The sequence below is a fragment of the Aplidium turbinatum genome, chromosome 6 (assembly GCF_918807975.1).
Source record: "Aplidium turbinatum chromosome 6, kaAplTurb1.1, whole genome shotgun sequence".
Lineage (NCBI taxonomy): Eukaryota > Metazoa > Chordata > Ascidiacea > Aplousobranchia > Polyclinidae > Aplidium > Aplidium turbinatum.
In genome coordinates, this window is record NC_137477.1 from 7,179,168 (window position 1) to 7,192,703 (window position 13,536).

The 13,536-nt window shown below is 35.9% G+C and overlaps 1 protein-coding gene across 1 annotated transcript; it reads right to left on the minus strand.

Moving 5' to 3' along the window:
• Positions 1–3,440: 3,440 nt before the first annotated feature.
• LOC145771520 (solute carrier family 2, facilitated glucose transporter member 1-like) lies at positions 3,441–13,320 on the minus strand. The gene is made up of 9 exons (XM_082583215.1): positions 13,073–13,320; positions 12,431–12,651; positions 11,667–11,809; positions 10,261–10,379; positions 9,313–9,452; positions 7,905–8,055; positions 7,138–7,276; positions 6,663–6,865; positions 3,441–5,938 (listed from the first exon to the last, which is right to left on the minus strand). The coding sequence occupies exons 1-9, from the start codon at positions 13,237–13,239 to the stop codon at positions 5,752–5,754; spliced, it is 1,470 nt and encodes a 489-aa protein (XP_082439341.1). The 5' UTR covers positions 13,240–13,320; the 3' UTR covers positions 3,441–5,751.
• Positions 13,321–13,536: the final 216 nt, after the last annotated feature.

The window sequence follows — 13,536 nt, forward strand, 5'->3', positions numbered from 1 at the left end:
GCATCCTCATTATCTGTTACTCAAATTCCAAGCGCGGAATTGGTGTTAAACAAAATTGCCAAATCAAGTAGAAAGTTAGACATTATGCTCTAAATCAGTGGTTCTCAAACTGGGGTCCACGGTCCTTTTGGGGTCCGCGAGACAATTTTCTAGGACCGCGAAGCACCTTCCAAAAAAATTAACACGATCTCGAAGAAAAAATTTTTGTGGAAAGTAAAAATTTTCAGGCAACTTATTTTGACCAAATGGAACCTAACATAGAACTGATAACACCCAAGCAGGTGCGGTGCACCCATTTTATTGACGTGTGCATGTTCAATTGCATTGAGGTGACAAATAAATTAGTGTTTACCGTTTTTGCGTTAACTTGCCTTAAGTTTTTGGAGGACCGTGAGTCGTTGAAAATATCGCAAGGGGACCGTTCAACAATTTTTTTGAAAAACTTTGAGAACCACTGCTCTAAATTAAAATGTCATTTTGCATTTGCAAAGTCAACTTCTTTGGGCCTACAAACATAAAAGCTTGTTGAGCCAACAAAATGTTTCAGGATTGCAATTACCGTGTTGAGTTTATTCATATGTATCTGTTTGTTTATTTTGATTTAAATATATGTTATTGATTAATTTATGACTCCAGTCGTGCCAATGCAGTTCGTAGCCTACAGATGTTGTATTTTATTTGTAATCGACTGAACACATTACTGTATTATCATAATTTTCTTCCTCGGGTAGTCATAGCTAAATGAGAAAAGGTTACAAAGGCTAGTTTCCTTTAATGCTGTACTAAACAAAAACGTGATTGACATAAGTTATGATCATTGAACCGTAACATGGTAGTGTCACACATAGGCGTAGCCAGGGGGGCGAAAGGGGCCATGGCCCCCCCCCAAAATTTTCAAAGTTTGAGTTCCGAAGTTGAACCCTTTGTTGAAATATATAATATAATTTGTAGAAATTTATATCGTTTTTCAAGACATCTGGCGATTAACACCCTCCAGGACTTGTTTTAGGCACACAGAAAGACACTAATAAATTTTGTAAATCGTAAATCGCGCAAAATTTACGCGATTTACGCTTCTTTTAACTAATCTGTTGAAGCAATTTCAGAATCGCTTAGGCTACTCTGTTGGGTTTTTGTGTAGCTGAGATTTTTGTGTTCTCTAATTTTAGCCGCAGTTTTTGCCCGTTCGTGTGTAACAGCTACCTTTAATAAATTAATAGCTGTTTATCTGCTAATAAATTTGATACAAATATTACCCTGAAAGTGTTTCCAAAAAGCGCTATAATCCATTATTTGAGTGCAATTTTGCAAAAATTTTCCGGGGAAGCATGCCCCCGGACCCCCATAGAATACGCATGTCTTCGGCACGCTCTAACCCCTCACCAGCTTTATTGCTTCCCTTGCCCCACCAGGATACGTCACTGCACATCAGGTGGCAATGTTTTAAATCAAACACTTTGTTGTTCTCTTCAATTCATCAAATATTTGGCCCCCCCAAATTTTTTTTCTGGCTATGCCACTGGTGTCACACACTCTTGTCCCTTATCAATGGGCGTGGACAGTAACATAAAAATGTCACAATGCATCATTTTAATGTTTGTTCTTTGATAAAAATTAAATGCCCCCCCCGAAAATATTTGCTGGTTGCGGGCCTCACAAGGATATAACTAATAATTAATTAAGCTAAGCAGCGAATTTCAATACAGTCTCAAAACATAATACCTGCTTTTTATTTCAAGAAAATAAAATGAAATATATTCTATTAGAATAAGCTTAACTGAAGATGATCTAGCATTCTAGCTACTAGCTGATCGAAATCGATTTTTAGCTATTTATGATTGAACTGATTCGTGTGAGAATAAATTCCTTTGCATTCCTTTGCACTGCTCTTTATTTATAGCTATTGTTAACCTATAAACTTGGTAAGGCCAAATACTTCCGTTTTGTTAGACACTGGCTAAAATAGCGCTGACGCTGACGCCGTCAATTTCTTTAAGAGCTGATGCAGTAGTTTACGCCGTGAAGTTTTTAAGCACTTCGCGCTAACGCTGACGCCGTCAATTTATTTCATTGACGCGTACAACACTGCTTTTAAGGTTGAAATCAAAAGTTTGCTTTAAAATTAAAGTTAGTTCAGAAATCTTCTTCCTTATGTGAATCTTTTGTTTGCTTTTTACCACCCTTGAGAAGTGGGGACGACTCGGGCTCGATGTTACGACTACAGGAGTAGCCTAGTCTTTATGTTAATTAAATAAAGGTGGACACAATCTGGATGTAGAGAGTTTGGAGAAGACATTTCTTCTTTTTTCTGTTTGCGCTATGTAATCTCATGTATGGTAATTACTATGAACTTGGACGTTTGTAGGCCTACAAACCATATCTCTGGGTTTCCTAATTAAGCACAACCCATGGGAAAAAACTATATATTTCTTTAGCGACCAAGTCGTAAGCTACATTGTATTGTGAACAACGTAGGCTAAGCTTCAAAAACAGTTCAGTACAATACATAGTTATCTTTTGGTGTGTTTTGCAGTACAGGCATAAGACTACAGTGAAGCTACATTTTGATATGTTGTTACAAGGGCAATAATGGACAGTTTCCAAAAAAAAAGATGGGACCTAAAGGTAAGCTTATGGCAGCCCTGGCATTCCAAACTATTTGCTTTTAAATAGCAACGCATCACCTTCAGCAACCAGATGTAATAGTATGACACAGCAGGCATACATAAGGTCGTTCAGAGGATAACTGAGGCCAGATAGGAATAAGAAGCCTGTACTCTCAAATAAAATACCTCCACAAAACCAATAAAGCTTTAGGCAATATGCGATATTTTTTTCGTTTTCAGGCTACCTGAAAATGTTAAATGACCATGTTTAAACGACATCAATAAAAGTTTGTACACAACCTTTATATTCATAACTCTGTCGATGAAGGTGGCCCGAAAATAAATTGGCACCGGGCCCGAGAAATCCTGTCAACGGCCCTGAATCTACTATACAGCTGGAAAGGTAAGCTTTCAATGGGAGCAATTTGTACAGCTGTAAAGGCTGAATTGCTGTAAAATTCCTTATTTATTTTGCAGAGCAAAGTTTAACTTTGGAGGTAAATGCTCCCTGGGCTCCCGTGGCTTCATCTATGGGTCATTGTCGATAGGTTCAGTATATGAGATTTTGAAAATTCAAAATATTATAAACAGAGACAGAGAGCTCAATCGGTCTGCTATAATGTCAGCAAACTAAATTGGTCGTATTACATTGATTCAACGTTTCCAAACATACAACTTTGTTTGCTGTACATTGTACAGGGTATTTTGGAACACAGAAAACGAGTTAACAGAAAGATGGCAGCTTATTGGACGTTTGTAGTCTATTTCAGATAAGAATAAGAAAACTGCAAGAAATTGTTCCTCCGCCCTCAGTTGCAGTGATCAGGTCAAACGTGTTGTTCACTTCGTTTTTTATTGTTAACTTATAATCGCACAGTTGTAACAGTTGCAAAATTAAGAGTTTTTACAATTACTGCACCTATTCACACATACATCGAACACACAATGGCCTCAGTTCCTATAGGAGTTTAAGGTAAACCGTACAATGCTAATTGAAAACAAATAGATAAAAGAACGACTGTGGTGGTTAGCATAGTGTCACGGGTGTTAATGCAAATATAATAAAAACTTATTTTCAAATTCTTTTGTCTTGATTTTTCACTTTGAGATTATTTAATAAGGCGAAAAACGGCAATCTATCCTCCAAACATTCAAGGCAAATGCAATAACGCAAATGAGAAAATCAATTGTGACTTCTCTTTAACGAACTGAGTCATTCAATAACCATGGACTCGGTAAAAAAATCCCTACCAGACAATCTTCACCAACAGGTGAAAGCTCAAACATGTCCAATGTCCATTGGTTTAGAAAAAAAAATAAGCGGAAAGGAAAAAACGTCTAGTTTACGAAAACAAGACAATACAAAGACCACTTTCTTAAAAGTTAGCCTCTCTTTTTATTCCCTCGTTTGCGTAAACCACGCTTGTTTTCACCTTATCGTTTATGCTTTTCTTTCTTAAATCTATGGACATGTTCGAGCTTTTACATACAAACTGTGAATATATCTCATACTTTTTGAACAATACCAAAAATATGAACCATCACGTGCAATCCAGCCTCCTACAGACCCCTATGCATCTCAATCCGACGAGAACAGTACTCTCATTGCTTTGAAAATAGGTTTTTCCAGTTTTGTTAATATCAAAAGGGAGTAGTCTGAGGTTGAAGCTGGCATTTAATCGAGAATGGCATCTTAAAAGCTTAAGTCACAGATTGAGCATCTGCTTCATACAAAAACTTCAATAAACGAGATAAACTTTTTTGAATGAATTTAAATTCACCTTTTTTCATGTAGACCTATAGACAAAACAAAGAAACTTTAACTGGTTTAGCAGAATGTATTACACAAAAAAATGTTTTGTCTGTCTATGGTTCAACAAAGCGAACTCTCTACAAAAGCTTTATCAATTGTAGGTTATTAAAACACATTTTATTTTGTGGTCTCACAAAATGTTTGTATATAACAGCACGCTGTAGAAACTTTGCCAAATATTTTTTTTATTCCGTTTTCTCAGAGCCTAAATCGAGCTTCATACAACAGTCAAAGTGAAAAGAAATTAGTTGATTTTATGATTTGTGTAGTACGTTTTATTAAAAATCTTTGGGGTTTACAATGTCATCATTTGGAGCGATGGTGGCCTTAGTGGTACCGGCAATAAAAAAGTTGAAAACAAACTCTAATCTTGTTTTGCGTGTTGTGTTGTTGATGTGCACCCATTAGTTTAACTTAAATAAATAATAATAATAACATAACTTGAATAAAAAAACTTTTTTATTGCAATTTTAAGTGCTTACAGTAACATAAACGGTGAACTTATCTCTGAAAAACAACATTGTTCTACGTTTACGAGAGTACATTTATCTGTATTATGTTTCACTTTCTTTTTTATCCTTGAAACAATTGGGCAGACAACGTAACCCAATGCCTGCGCAGTATTACATACTTACGTTATCTTGTATTGTTACGATTGGCAACATTGTTCTTTCACTTTCTTGCGTGTTTTGCTCTACCCCGTTTATGTCGCGCTTGACTTGCACGACCAACTTATTACGTTTAAACTACCAACACCATTTTTAAAACAATTCACTGAAAGTTTCTTTAACTAAAACAATATTGAAAAAAAAATCCGACATTTAGAAGCCTACAATTTGAACAAATTTTAAATCAAAATTGAAAGCAAGATATCCCCTCAAATATGACGTCATTGTGACGTCAGCCAAACCTAATTAACGCTTCAGCGTGTTTATTATTATCGCAAAATATCTCAATGGCCATTTTAAGGCATTTGTGGATAAAAGTCGGAATGGCGTATAATATTTTCCGCAAATACAATTGTGCAATCACGATAACAGAAATGATTTGGTGATAGTCTACTGCACGATTAAACGTCTTTACGAGTGCATAAAACTTTATAAAATTAATAATCACTACATATCTTGTGCGGTACTAGACAAAAGTATTGTACGTTTTTGGAATAGCCAAAGAGTTCTTTTTTCCAGGATAGGCTTGGCTACACTACCAAGACCTTGAAATCAGTTAGAGTAGTAGTACAGACAGGCTACGACTCTTTCCACAGTTGTTTTATGTCTGCAGGGCTGCTTTTGTATTTGATTGTTAAGCAATCGTCACATCAAATGTCCAATATTAAAGTTTTGTTGATTTATCGTAATACATTGAATCGGCGTTGTCGATAAAGAACTTTCTAATGTCCGATATGTTCTTGCCTTTTGTCTCCGGAACTTTGAAGTAAGTGAACACCCAGAAAACAGCAAGTAGCACAGCAAATATGATAAAGGTGTAACCACCAATAACTTCCTCAAGCGAAGGGTATCTGAAAAAACGAAAAAGCTTTCGTCATTGTGGTATTGATCAATTTATTTGCTTTGCAATATTGATTTCTTAACTGAGCGCTCAAATCATTTCAAATGTGTCACTGTTTAAGCTGCTAATGCCTGATAACACAAAAACATTAAAAAACTACATAACGCGTAAGTTTGTATGAAAGACGAAACATGCGAAAGAAAAGTTGATTTCTACTGTATATTAACCGAATTTTTATTTGCTACAAGCCAAAAGTAAGTCTTCTGGGTAACATTCCAAAGGTTGTTGCATTGTTAGCAAACGAGTACATTTTGGCCAGCAAGTCAACACCGACATTGCCTTTTTGCTCATGAGTTCCCGCTCATGACTTTTTGTGTAACGTTAAATTGTCAAACCAATTTGCCATTTCGCTGCCACAGCTATGCACGTTACTTGAAGTCGTACAATATGTTAACATCCCTTCAATGGACAGGCGTGAAGCGACGTTTTTCGTATTTTGCAAAAATGATCGAAACATCACAGTTACTATTTACTGTATTTATCGTAAACTGTTATGCAAAACTATGTACCGGTATTATGCTTTAAAAATATCACAACATTTGCTTTTTTGCTTTTGCCTTTTGAAAACATACATTTGAAGATGAACAAAGTCATATTCATGTATAGCCGTAAACAATGCCACAGATTAATTACATGGGTATCCGATTTTTAAAATCAAGAAATAGCACACTCACGCCAGAGCCACAGCAAAATTCCCCAACCAGTTGACCAGTCCAGCCACACTGACAGCCGCTGGCCGGGTCGTCTGATCGAATAGCTCGGCGGTGATGAACCAGGGGATCGAACCAGGACCCGCTTGGAAAAAGACGACAAACAGCAGGATCGCGGCCACCGAGCACCACGATACAACTGGAGTTTGGAAAAGATTCAATAAAACCTGTTTAAAATAGAAATCTGGTATTAATAACAAAATCTTAGAATAGATTATGTTTTTGTGATTTTGTGCAATGTTTTGTATAGATATCAGGCAGCCCTACATCCTTCAGTTGTGACTTGTATTCGTTGCTACACTTTTAATTCTAATCAAGAATTCGTGAAAATGGTAAACATCTGGCTTTTGCTTTTATGTTTTGTATGGAGGAACTACGTGGTGACAGATGGTAATTTACAATAGAAATAGTTACTGTGAAAACTTAAAAAAATCCTTACCACTAGAATCGATGCCACCACGCACATTCCGGCAAGTCCTGTCAGGTGGAGGATACGTCTTCCAGCCCGCTCAATGAGGAGCATGCTCACTGTTGTCATGACAACGTTGACCACTCCGATTCCGACCGTAGTCAGGCCTCTATGAGAAGAACAAGAGAATCGATTGGATGCAAGTACCGTTCATGACGTGAAAATACATGTTTAAAAAATTAGAAAAAAAAAATTGATTAAAAATTTTTAACACAACAATCAGTGTCAGGGGGAAACACATATTGAGTTTTTATGCATCTTGAGAGGAACAGCTTACATCACAAGGTTTGTAGCGGTCTTATATCATAGCTTCGCAACATCACAGCTTACATCTTGCATGGTTTGTTACACAAGTAAACACGTAGCAATAGCACTCTTGCATTTCAGGAAATATTTTTTCCAAACTTTGAAGCTGTTACTTTCATAAACATTTTGGTCAAATGAACGTGGAAATTTGCAACAGTTTAAAAATTAAGCTCCAGGTTCCCACAGACATTTGAGCCATTGTATTCAGCAATTGATAAGTTTTTGCCTCTCTCCAGCTATTAAAGGTCACACTATGAGTCGATAACTTTTACATAAAGATGATCTTTTTGTTTTGCTTTAGAACTTCGTAATATATAAACTTTCTATAAAAATAGGAATGCAGTAATAGTAGTGGAAAATTAAACAGGTTCCTTTTCAAGCATCTTTGTTTACGGCTACTAACGTGCACAATGATTATGCAACCCTCTTACGTGTATTGAACCGGGACTCCAGCAGCGATGAAAATAGCAGTCGAATAGTAGAATATGGCGTTGATGCCGGACAGCTGCTGTGATAGCTGCATAACCACAGCTACGAGAAGTGGTCGCCGCAGCTCAGAATTTTTAAATAGCTCAATGATTGCTGCAATTCAAAACAATATTAATGTGATATTTTTATGTTCTTTTGATCTAGGTTTATGCTCTGGCATTAAGAGCAAGAAATGACAAGCTAGCTACAGTGCCCACTTTTAGTTATATCATTAAATAGCAAAACGAAGTGATTCATAAAAGTTCCAACTCGGCTGCGATATCCGACAGGTGGAGGTGAGAGCGTTGCCAGATATTTTTTAATTATTAGAAAAAACATCATTTTGGCATTTTTAAAGTAGTAGTGACTGTCCAAAACTTGCTGGTAGACAACTATGTTAAAACTATTCTAAAGCAATTGTAATAATTCATTAAAGCAATTTAAACCATCATAATTTTTCCGAATTTAACCTCTCTTGCATATAACACACAGTACGTGAAAAGTAATTGCCGGTTTCAAGACTTAAACATGAAGCTTTACATTCTTAAGGTTCATCTTAAGTTTTTCAAACTTTTTTGGTCTTAAATGTTTAGTAGGCCTACCGCAATATACTTTTTAAACCTGTTGGTTTTATTCAATTTAAGTTGTGTACACCAATTCACATTTTTATTGCAAAGTAACACAACTAAAAATTGCTATAACTCAATCTTGTGCGACTTTAAACTTCAAGTTAGTTTTAAACGAACAAATTTTGGGCAACCACTACATTAAAAATGCCAAAAAATATATTTTTCTACAAAATATTAAAAATATCTGGCAGCACTTTTACCTCCAATTAAAAATATCTGGCAGCACTTTTACCTCCAATTAAAAATATCTGGCAGCACTTTTGCCTCCAGTTGTCAGATATCGCAGTCAAATTGGTCATTTCTTAAATTTCCATGAATCCCTGGCCAAAACATAGGCGCGTGCTTTTGACAGTAATTGTCAAACCGACATTATTCGAGCGTTACACTTGGACCATCATACGGACATTGCATGTCCATATGCGCAGCTCGGCTTTCCGGCCATATTAAAAACGTTAATTGCCAATTTTGAAGCCTCACCATCAGCTTGCTTTTAATAAAAACCTTTAATCACTTAAAAGCCAACTTCACGACTCCTATACTATCTATAAAAAATACAATGTTTGTGTAAATCTGAAAAAACGTGACCCTTCTGGTGTGGCGGATAAGCCAAAAGCGGATGTTTAGTAGTTTCGCATCCCCATGATTTAGAATCTCAAATATGGCTGAGATTTGCATGTTCAAATGTAAAAAAATTCTTGCTGGATTTGAAACTTAGATCAAACAAAAAAACATTTAGACTAACTTGTTTCTTCAGCATTCTGCGCTGAGTCTACTTCTTGCTTCATTTCCTCGAGTTCTTTGAAAACATCAAAACTCTTTCCACGCAGCAACTCCAGTGACGTTTGAGCTTCTTCTTCGTCGTTGTTTATCAAAAGCAAATGCCTGCAACACAGAAATCATCTTCAACTACTTCAAGATAGAGTCGAATTTGGCTATGATGACATTTCACTATGTTAACACTTTTTTGATTGACATTGTTATTAGAAATATGACTATACTCGCTGCAATTCTGTGACACACTGACTTATTCAAGGCGACTTGCGAACTTGGGCCAAAAATCATTTTGAGAAAGAATCCTTTCCAGAGGCCTCGCCATTTAAGGTACAAGCATCCTTATTTAAGACGTTTAGAACACTGCAGCAGCAATTACAAATGTCACAGTATTGAATTCAGACTATGAGTTTCATCATGACATGCGATTATGTAGGTAAAGAGTTAATTGTAAGGTAAAAAAACAATGACATACACCGCATATGACATTGCACTATAGAAAATGCTATGTCATTTTTAAAGATTCCATTATCAAAAACCCGTAAAAATTAAGAGCATGTTCAAACATTTGTTTTGCAAATTGGTGTTTACTTTTAGCGGCAGAGATGAATCACGATGATACCCACTGGCCAATGTAGTTGTCAAGCTTAGGAAAATGATTTTCACAGATTGATTGTTTGTTTTGCTGTTTGGAAATGGATACATCCGTTTTATCTGGAACTTAATAGTCTACTCAAGAGACGTAGCCATGGTGTTTTGAAAGGAGACAATCGCCTCCTCCCCAATGATTTTATCTTTACTCTCAAAAATACGTTTAATATCGTTATAAATCATGTTGAGTGACGTTTTCCTCAAAACAGTTCCTTTTTCTCTCCCAAAACGTTTTTTAAGCTACGACATTGGTATACTCGACACGTACCTCGGACTTTCAGGACAAAATGGAAGCACAAAAAGCTGATAAACGGAAAATATTCCCGTCATCCCCAGCAAGAGTGGCCACAATTCGTCTGTTCCAAGAACCCATTCCAGACCTAAAACCTGGAAACGAGTTAAATTTATCACAATGAGGATTATTAGAATATCATAAGTATTAAATTTTTCTGTTTTTTTGCATGCACCCGTAATTTTGACAGACGATAAAAACGTATCGTTGAAGCGACGTGGATAGCCAAAAAAACATATGGCAACATGCGTTGGCAATGATAGTCTTTTGCGATTCCCGGATGCAACTGAAACTGGAAAGTCAAAACGTATTCCAGGGATCGCACAAAGGATAAGCTTGTTAATAAAAAAATAAGAAGCTTAACTTAATATATAATACAATCAATAAGAAACTAATGTAATTTTCGAAAGATTCAATCCATGAATAATGGTTCTGGGATCTGGTCGTTTTATTTAATCAAGATGGTTTTTATTGCTATTAAGTTTGCGGTTTCATCTCAGCTAAAAATTAGAGCTTTTAAATTTACATTCTTAGTAGTTTCCAAGAATTCTCATGCGATAGTTGTATTGAGCCCCTGAGCCTGTTTCTGGATAACTCAAATGACATCACACCAAATGAACGCGTAACCGCAACTGTAGACCGGCTACCACCTGCTCTTTGCAGGATCTTACTAATAGATTGATTGAATTTTTGTTTATAAAGTTTACTTCTTCATTTCTCACTGCCTACTCCAGATGGAAGTAATTCTTGCAAAGGGTGATATCACTGCCAGGCAGTAGGCTATATATGAGAAAATGTCATTTTTGGAATATTTCAGTCAGACTGTTAAAACAACGATCAACAAAACTTAGAAATAATGAGAGATCAAACCGTCAGCTATTCAGAGATAGTGACATCCGTAAAGAGCAGTGCTGAATTCGAGGGATACGGTGGTATACGCAGTATACTCTCTGCTTTTTCGAGCAACTATAGTATACCCTCTGGTTTTCCAAAAAGAGTGCCTATGTTATCCTTACTGATTTTTGACAACTACTAACTAACTACTTAACCCTTTGAGAATCAATGGTACACGGGTGTACCATGAACTTAATTCCGTACCGAGGTACAAAAACAGGTACAAAAGCAATTTTGTACCTCTCTTCCAATTTTGATGTTTATAACTTATGTTGTGGTAGAATATAGATTTGTATTTTACAAGTTGTGTATTATTTATCATTTTGGTAGATTTGACAGTATAGGCCTACTCCGTGCTTTTTTTACAAATACAGAACTGATAAAGAATAGAGACAGTCGTAGCAACAATGTATTGGTGTTATTATGTTCATGTTCTCAAAATCCTGTTTAACCCTATTATGAACAACAACATTCAACAAGAGACCTACCTGAGATAGCAGCAACGATGTTACAATTCCCATTTGCGACAAGGTACCAAAAACTCCTCGTAGACTTACGGGAACAATTTCCGTCAAATACATAGGAGCGATTCCCATGTTTAGGCCACAATTCACTCCAATAATGAAACGGCCTAGTAAATTAAAACAATGAAACGAATAGGATTTTTTTTGCTTTTACACACCAAGTAGATGATTAAAAAGTCTCATCAGAGTTAATTAATGTAGGTTTATTACCATTATTAATAGGTAACTGAAAGAAATTGAAACTGATGAGCTAAACCGTATATAGGATAAGCTAGACCGCCTATAGGCCAAGCTCTTCATGGAATTTTTGAAATTTACGATAGATTTAAAGTGCTGTAGGCTTTCAATATTGAGCTTTTGAAGAATGAAATCACGCATCTTCGATTGCACTGTCTTTCAAAGTAGAGTTAAGAATATTTAGTCAAATTAGACAATCTCTTACAAATTATGTAAATCGACCACAATTTGAAAACTGCCAAACAATGTTTCGATTTTACAGCCTTCTTCATTTCAGGCCCATTGTAATGTTACTTTGAAAACAAACTAAAGTCATTATCAAACAAAAGTTCACACGTAGATCAGTGGCAGCTAAAGGCTGTCCGTAACGAGGTAGGCTATATTTTGGGTAGAGCAGTTCATACATAAAAATATTTATCAGTAGGCTATAATCACAAAGTGAATTTTCAAATCAGCATTGACTTTGATATAGCCTATATATTGTTCCTTACCAACAATTAGCATTTCGAAAGATCCAGCGACCTTGGAAAGACCCATAAGAAGACTTGCAGTTATTGCCAAGCTGTTGTTGTAGACCAATGTACTCTTCAAGCCGAACCATTCCGCCGCCCATCGTGAGGCAAAAGATCCCAACATGCCTCCGACTGCAAAAATGGCGACGGAGAACCCCCACAAGAAATTAAGTGTGGATGGCTGAATATAACTCCCGTACCTATTAAATGATAAAATTATAGAAAAATTAAGTTGATTGAAGATAAAGTTAAATTAATTAAAGATACAATTTAGAAGTTTTTGTAAAAAGAAAATTTCTTGTTTTTTTTTTTTTTCGAAACGACAACTGTTCATTAAAACTTTTCTTGTGGGCAATTTTAATTTAGTTTAATTGCATTTTATGCGATATTTTTCTTATGACTTTCTGTGATTTGCTAAACAAACATTTCATAGCCATACAGATTCTCTGCTCTATGTTGATGAAGAGCACTCTGACAACTAAAAGATTTATTATAAATACAACCAAAAACAAAACACTAATTCTAAGGTGAATTCGAAAGGCATAGCCGAAAAAACTTCCCTGAAGCATTGATGCTTCGAATATTTGCTGGAAATGAGGCCATTTAAAACGTTGCACATACCTTGAGTAAAAAGTTTGATTATAAAACTGTTCAATCACAGCTTGTGGGGCATTGATCACTCCTGTATTGTAGCCGAATTGAAAGGTAGATCCAACCACAGCCATTGACGTTGCTAGAACTAGCTTTAAAGAAATCATCTTCTTTACACCATTTCCTCGATGTACCATATTAACTGTAGTTCAATAAATATTTTTTAATATGCTTTAAACAGTGTTTGGCAGACTGTGGTGGCCTGTTTTTTCTTTTCCAAAAACCTAAAGAAATAGCAGCAGGCCGTAGTGAACAATATTTATGCCCCTCACTTTTTGCTGAGCAAGTATTTGTAAAACAAACATGAGTAAAAAGGAATGTTCCGTTTACAAATTGCTTTTTCATTATGACTAAGTAAAACATCACAAGTTAAATAGACGTGTCAGCTGGTCAATTGTGTTCTATAGTACCGGTTTCATTGTCACCAAAGCGTG

Bases quoted from the DNA above. Each gene is read 5' to 3' on its own strand.
- LOC145771520 (XM_082583215.1), bottom strand. From the start codon at position 13,239: ATGGTACATCGAGGAAATGGTGTAAAGAAGATGATTTCTTTAAAGCTA. The intron at 7,277-7,904 runs GTAAGAGGGTTG...TTCTTCTCATAG, and splicing joins GGAGTCCCGGTTCAATACAC to AGGCCTGACTACGGTCGGAA. The intron at 5,939-6,662 runs GTGAGTGTGCTA...TCGTTTTTTCAG, and splicing joins AATTTTGCTGTGGCTCTGGC to ATACCCTTCGCTTGAGGAAG.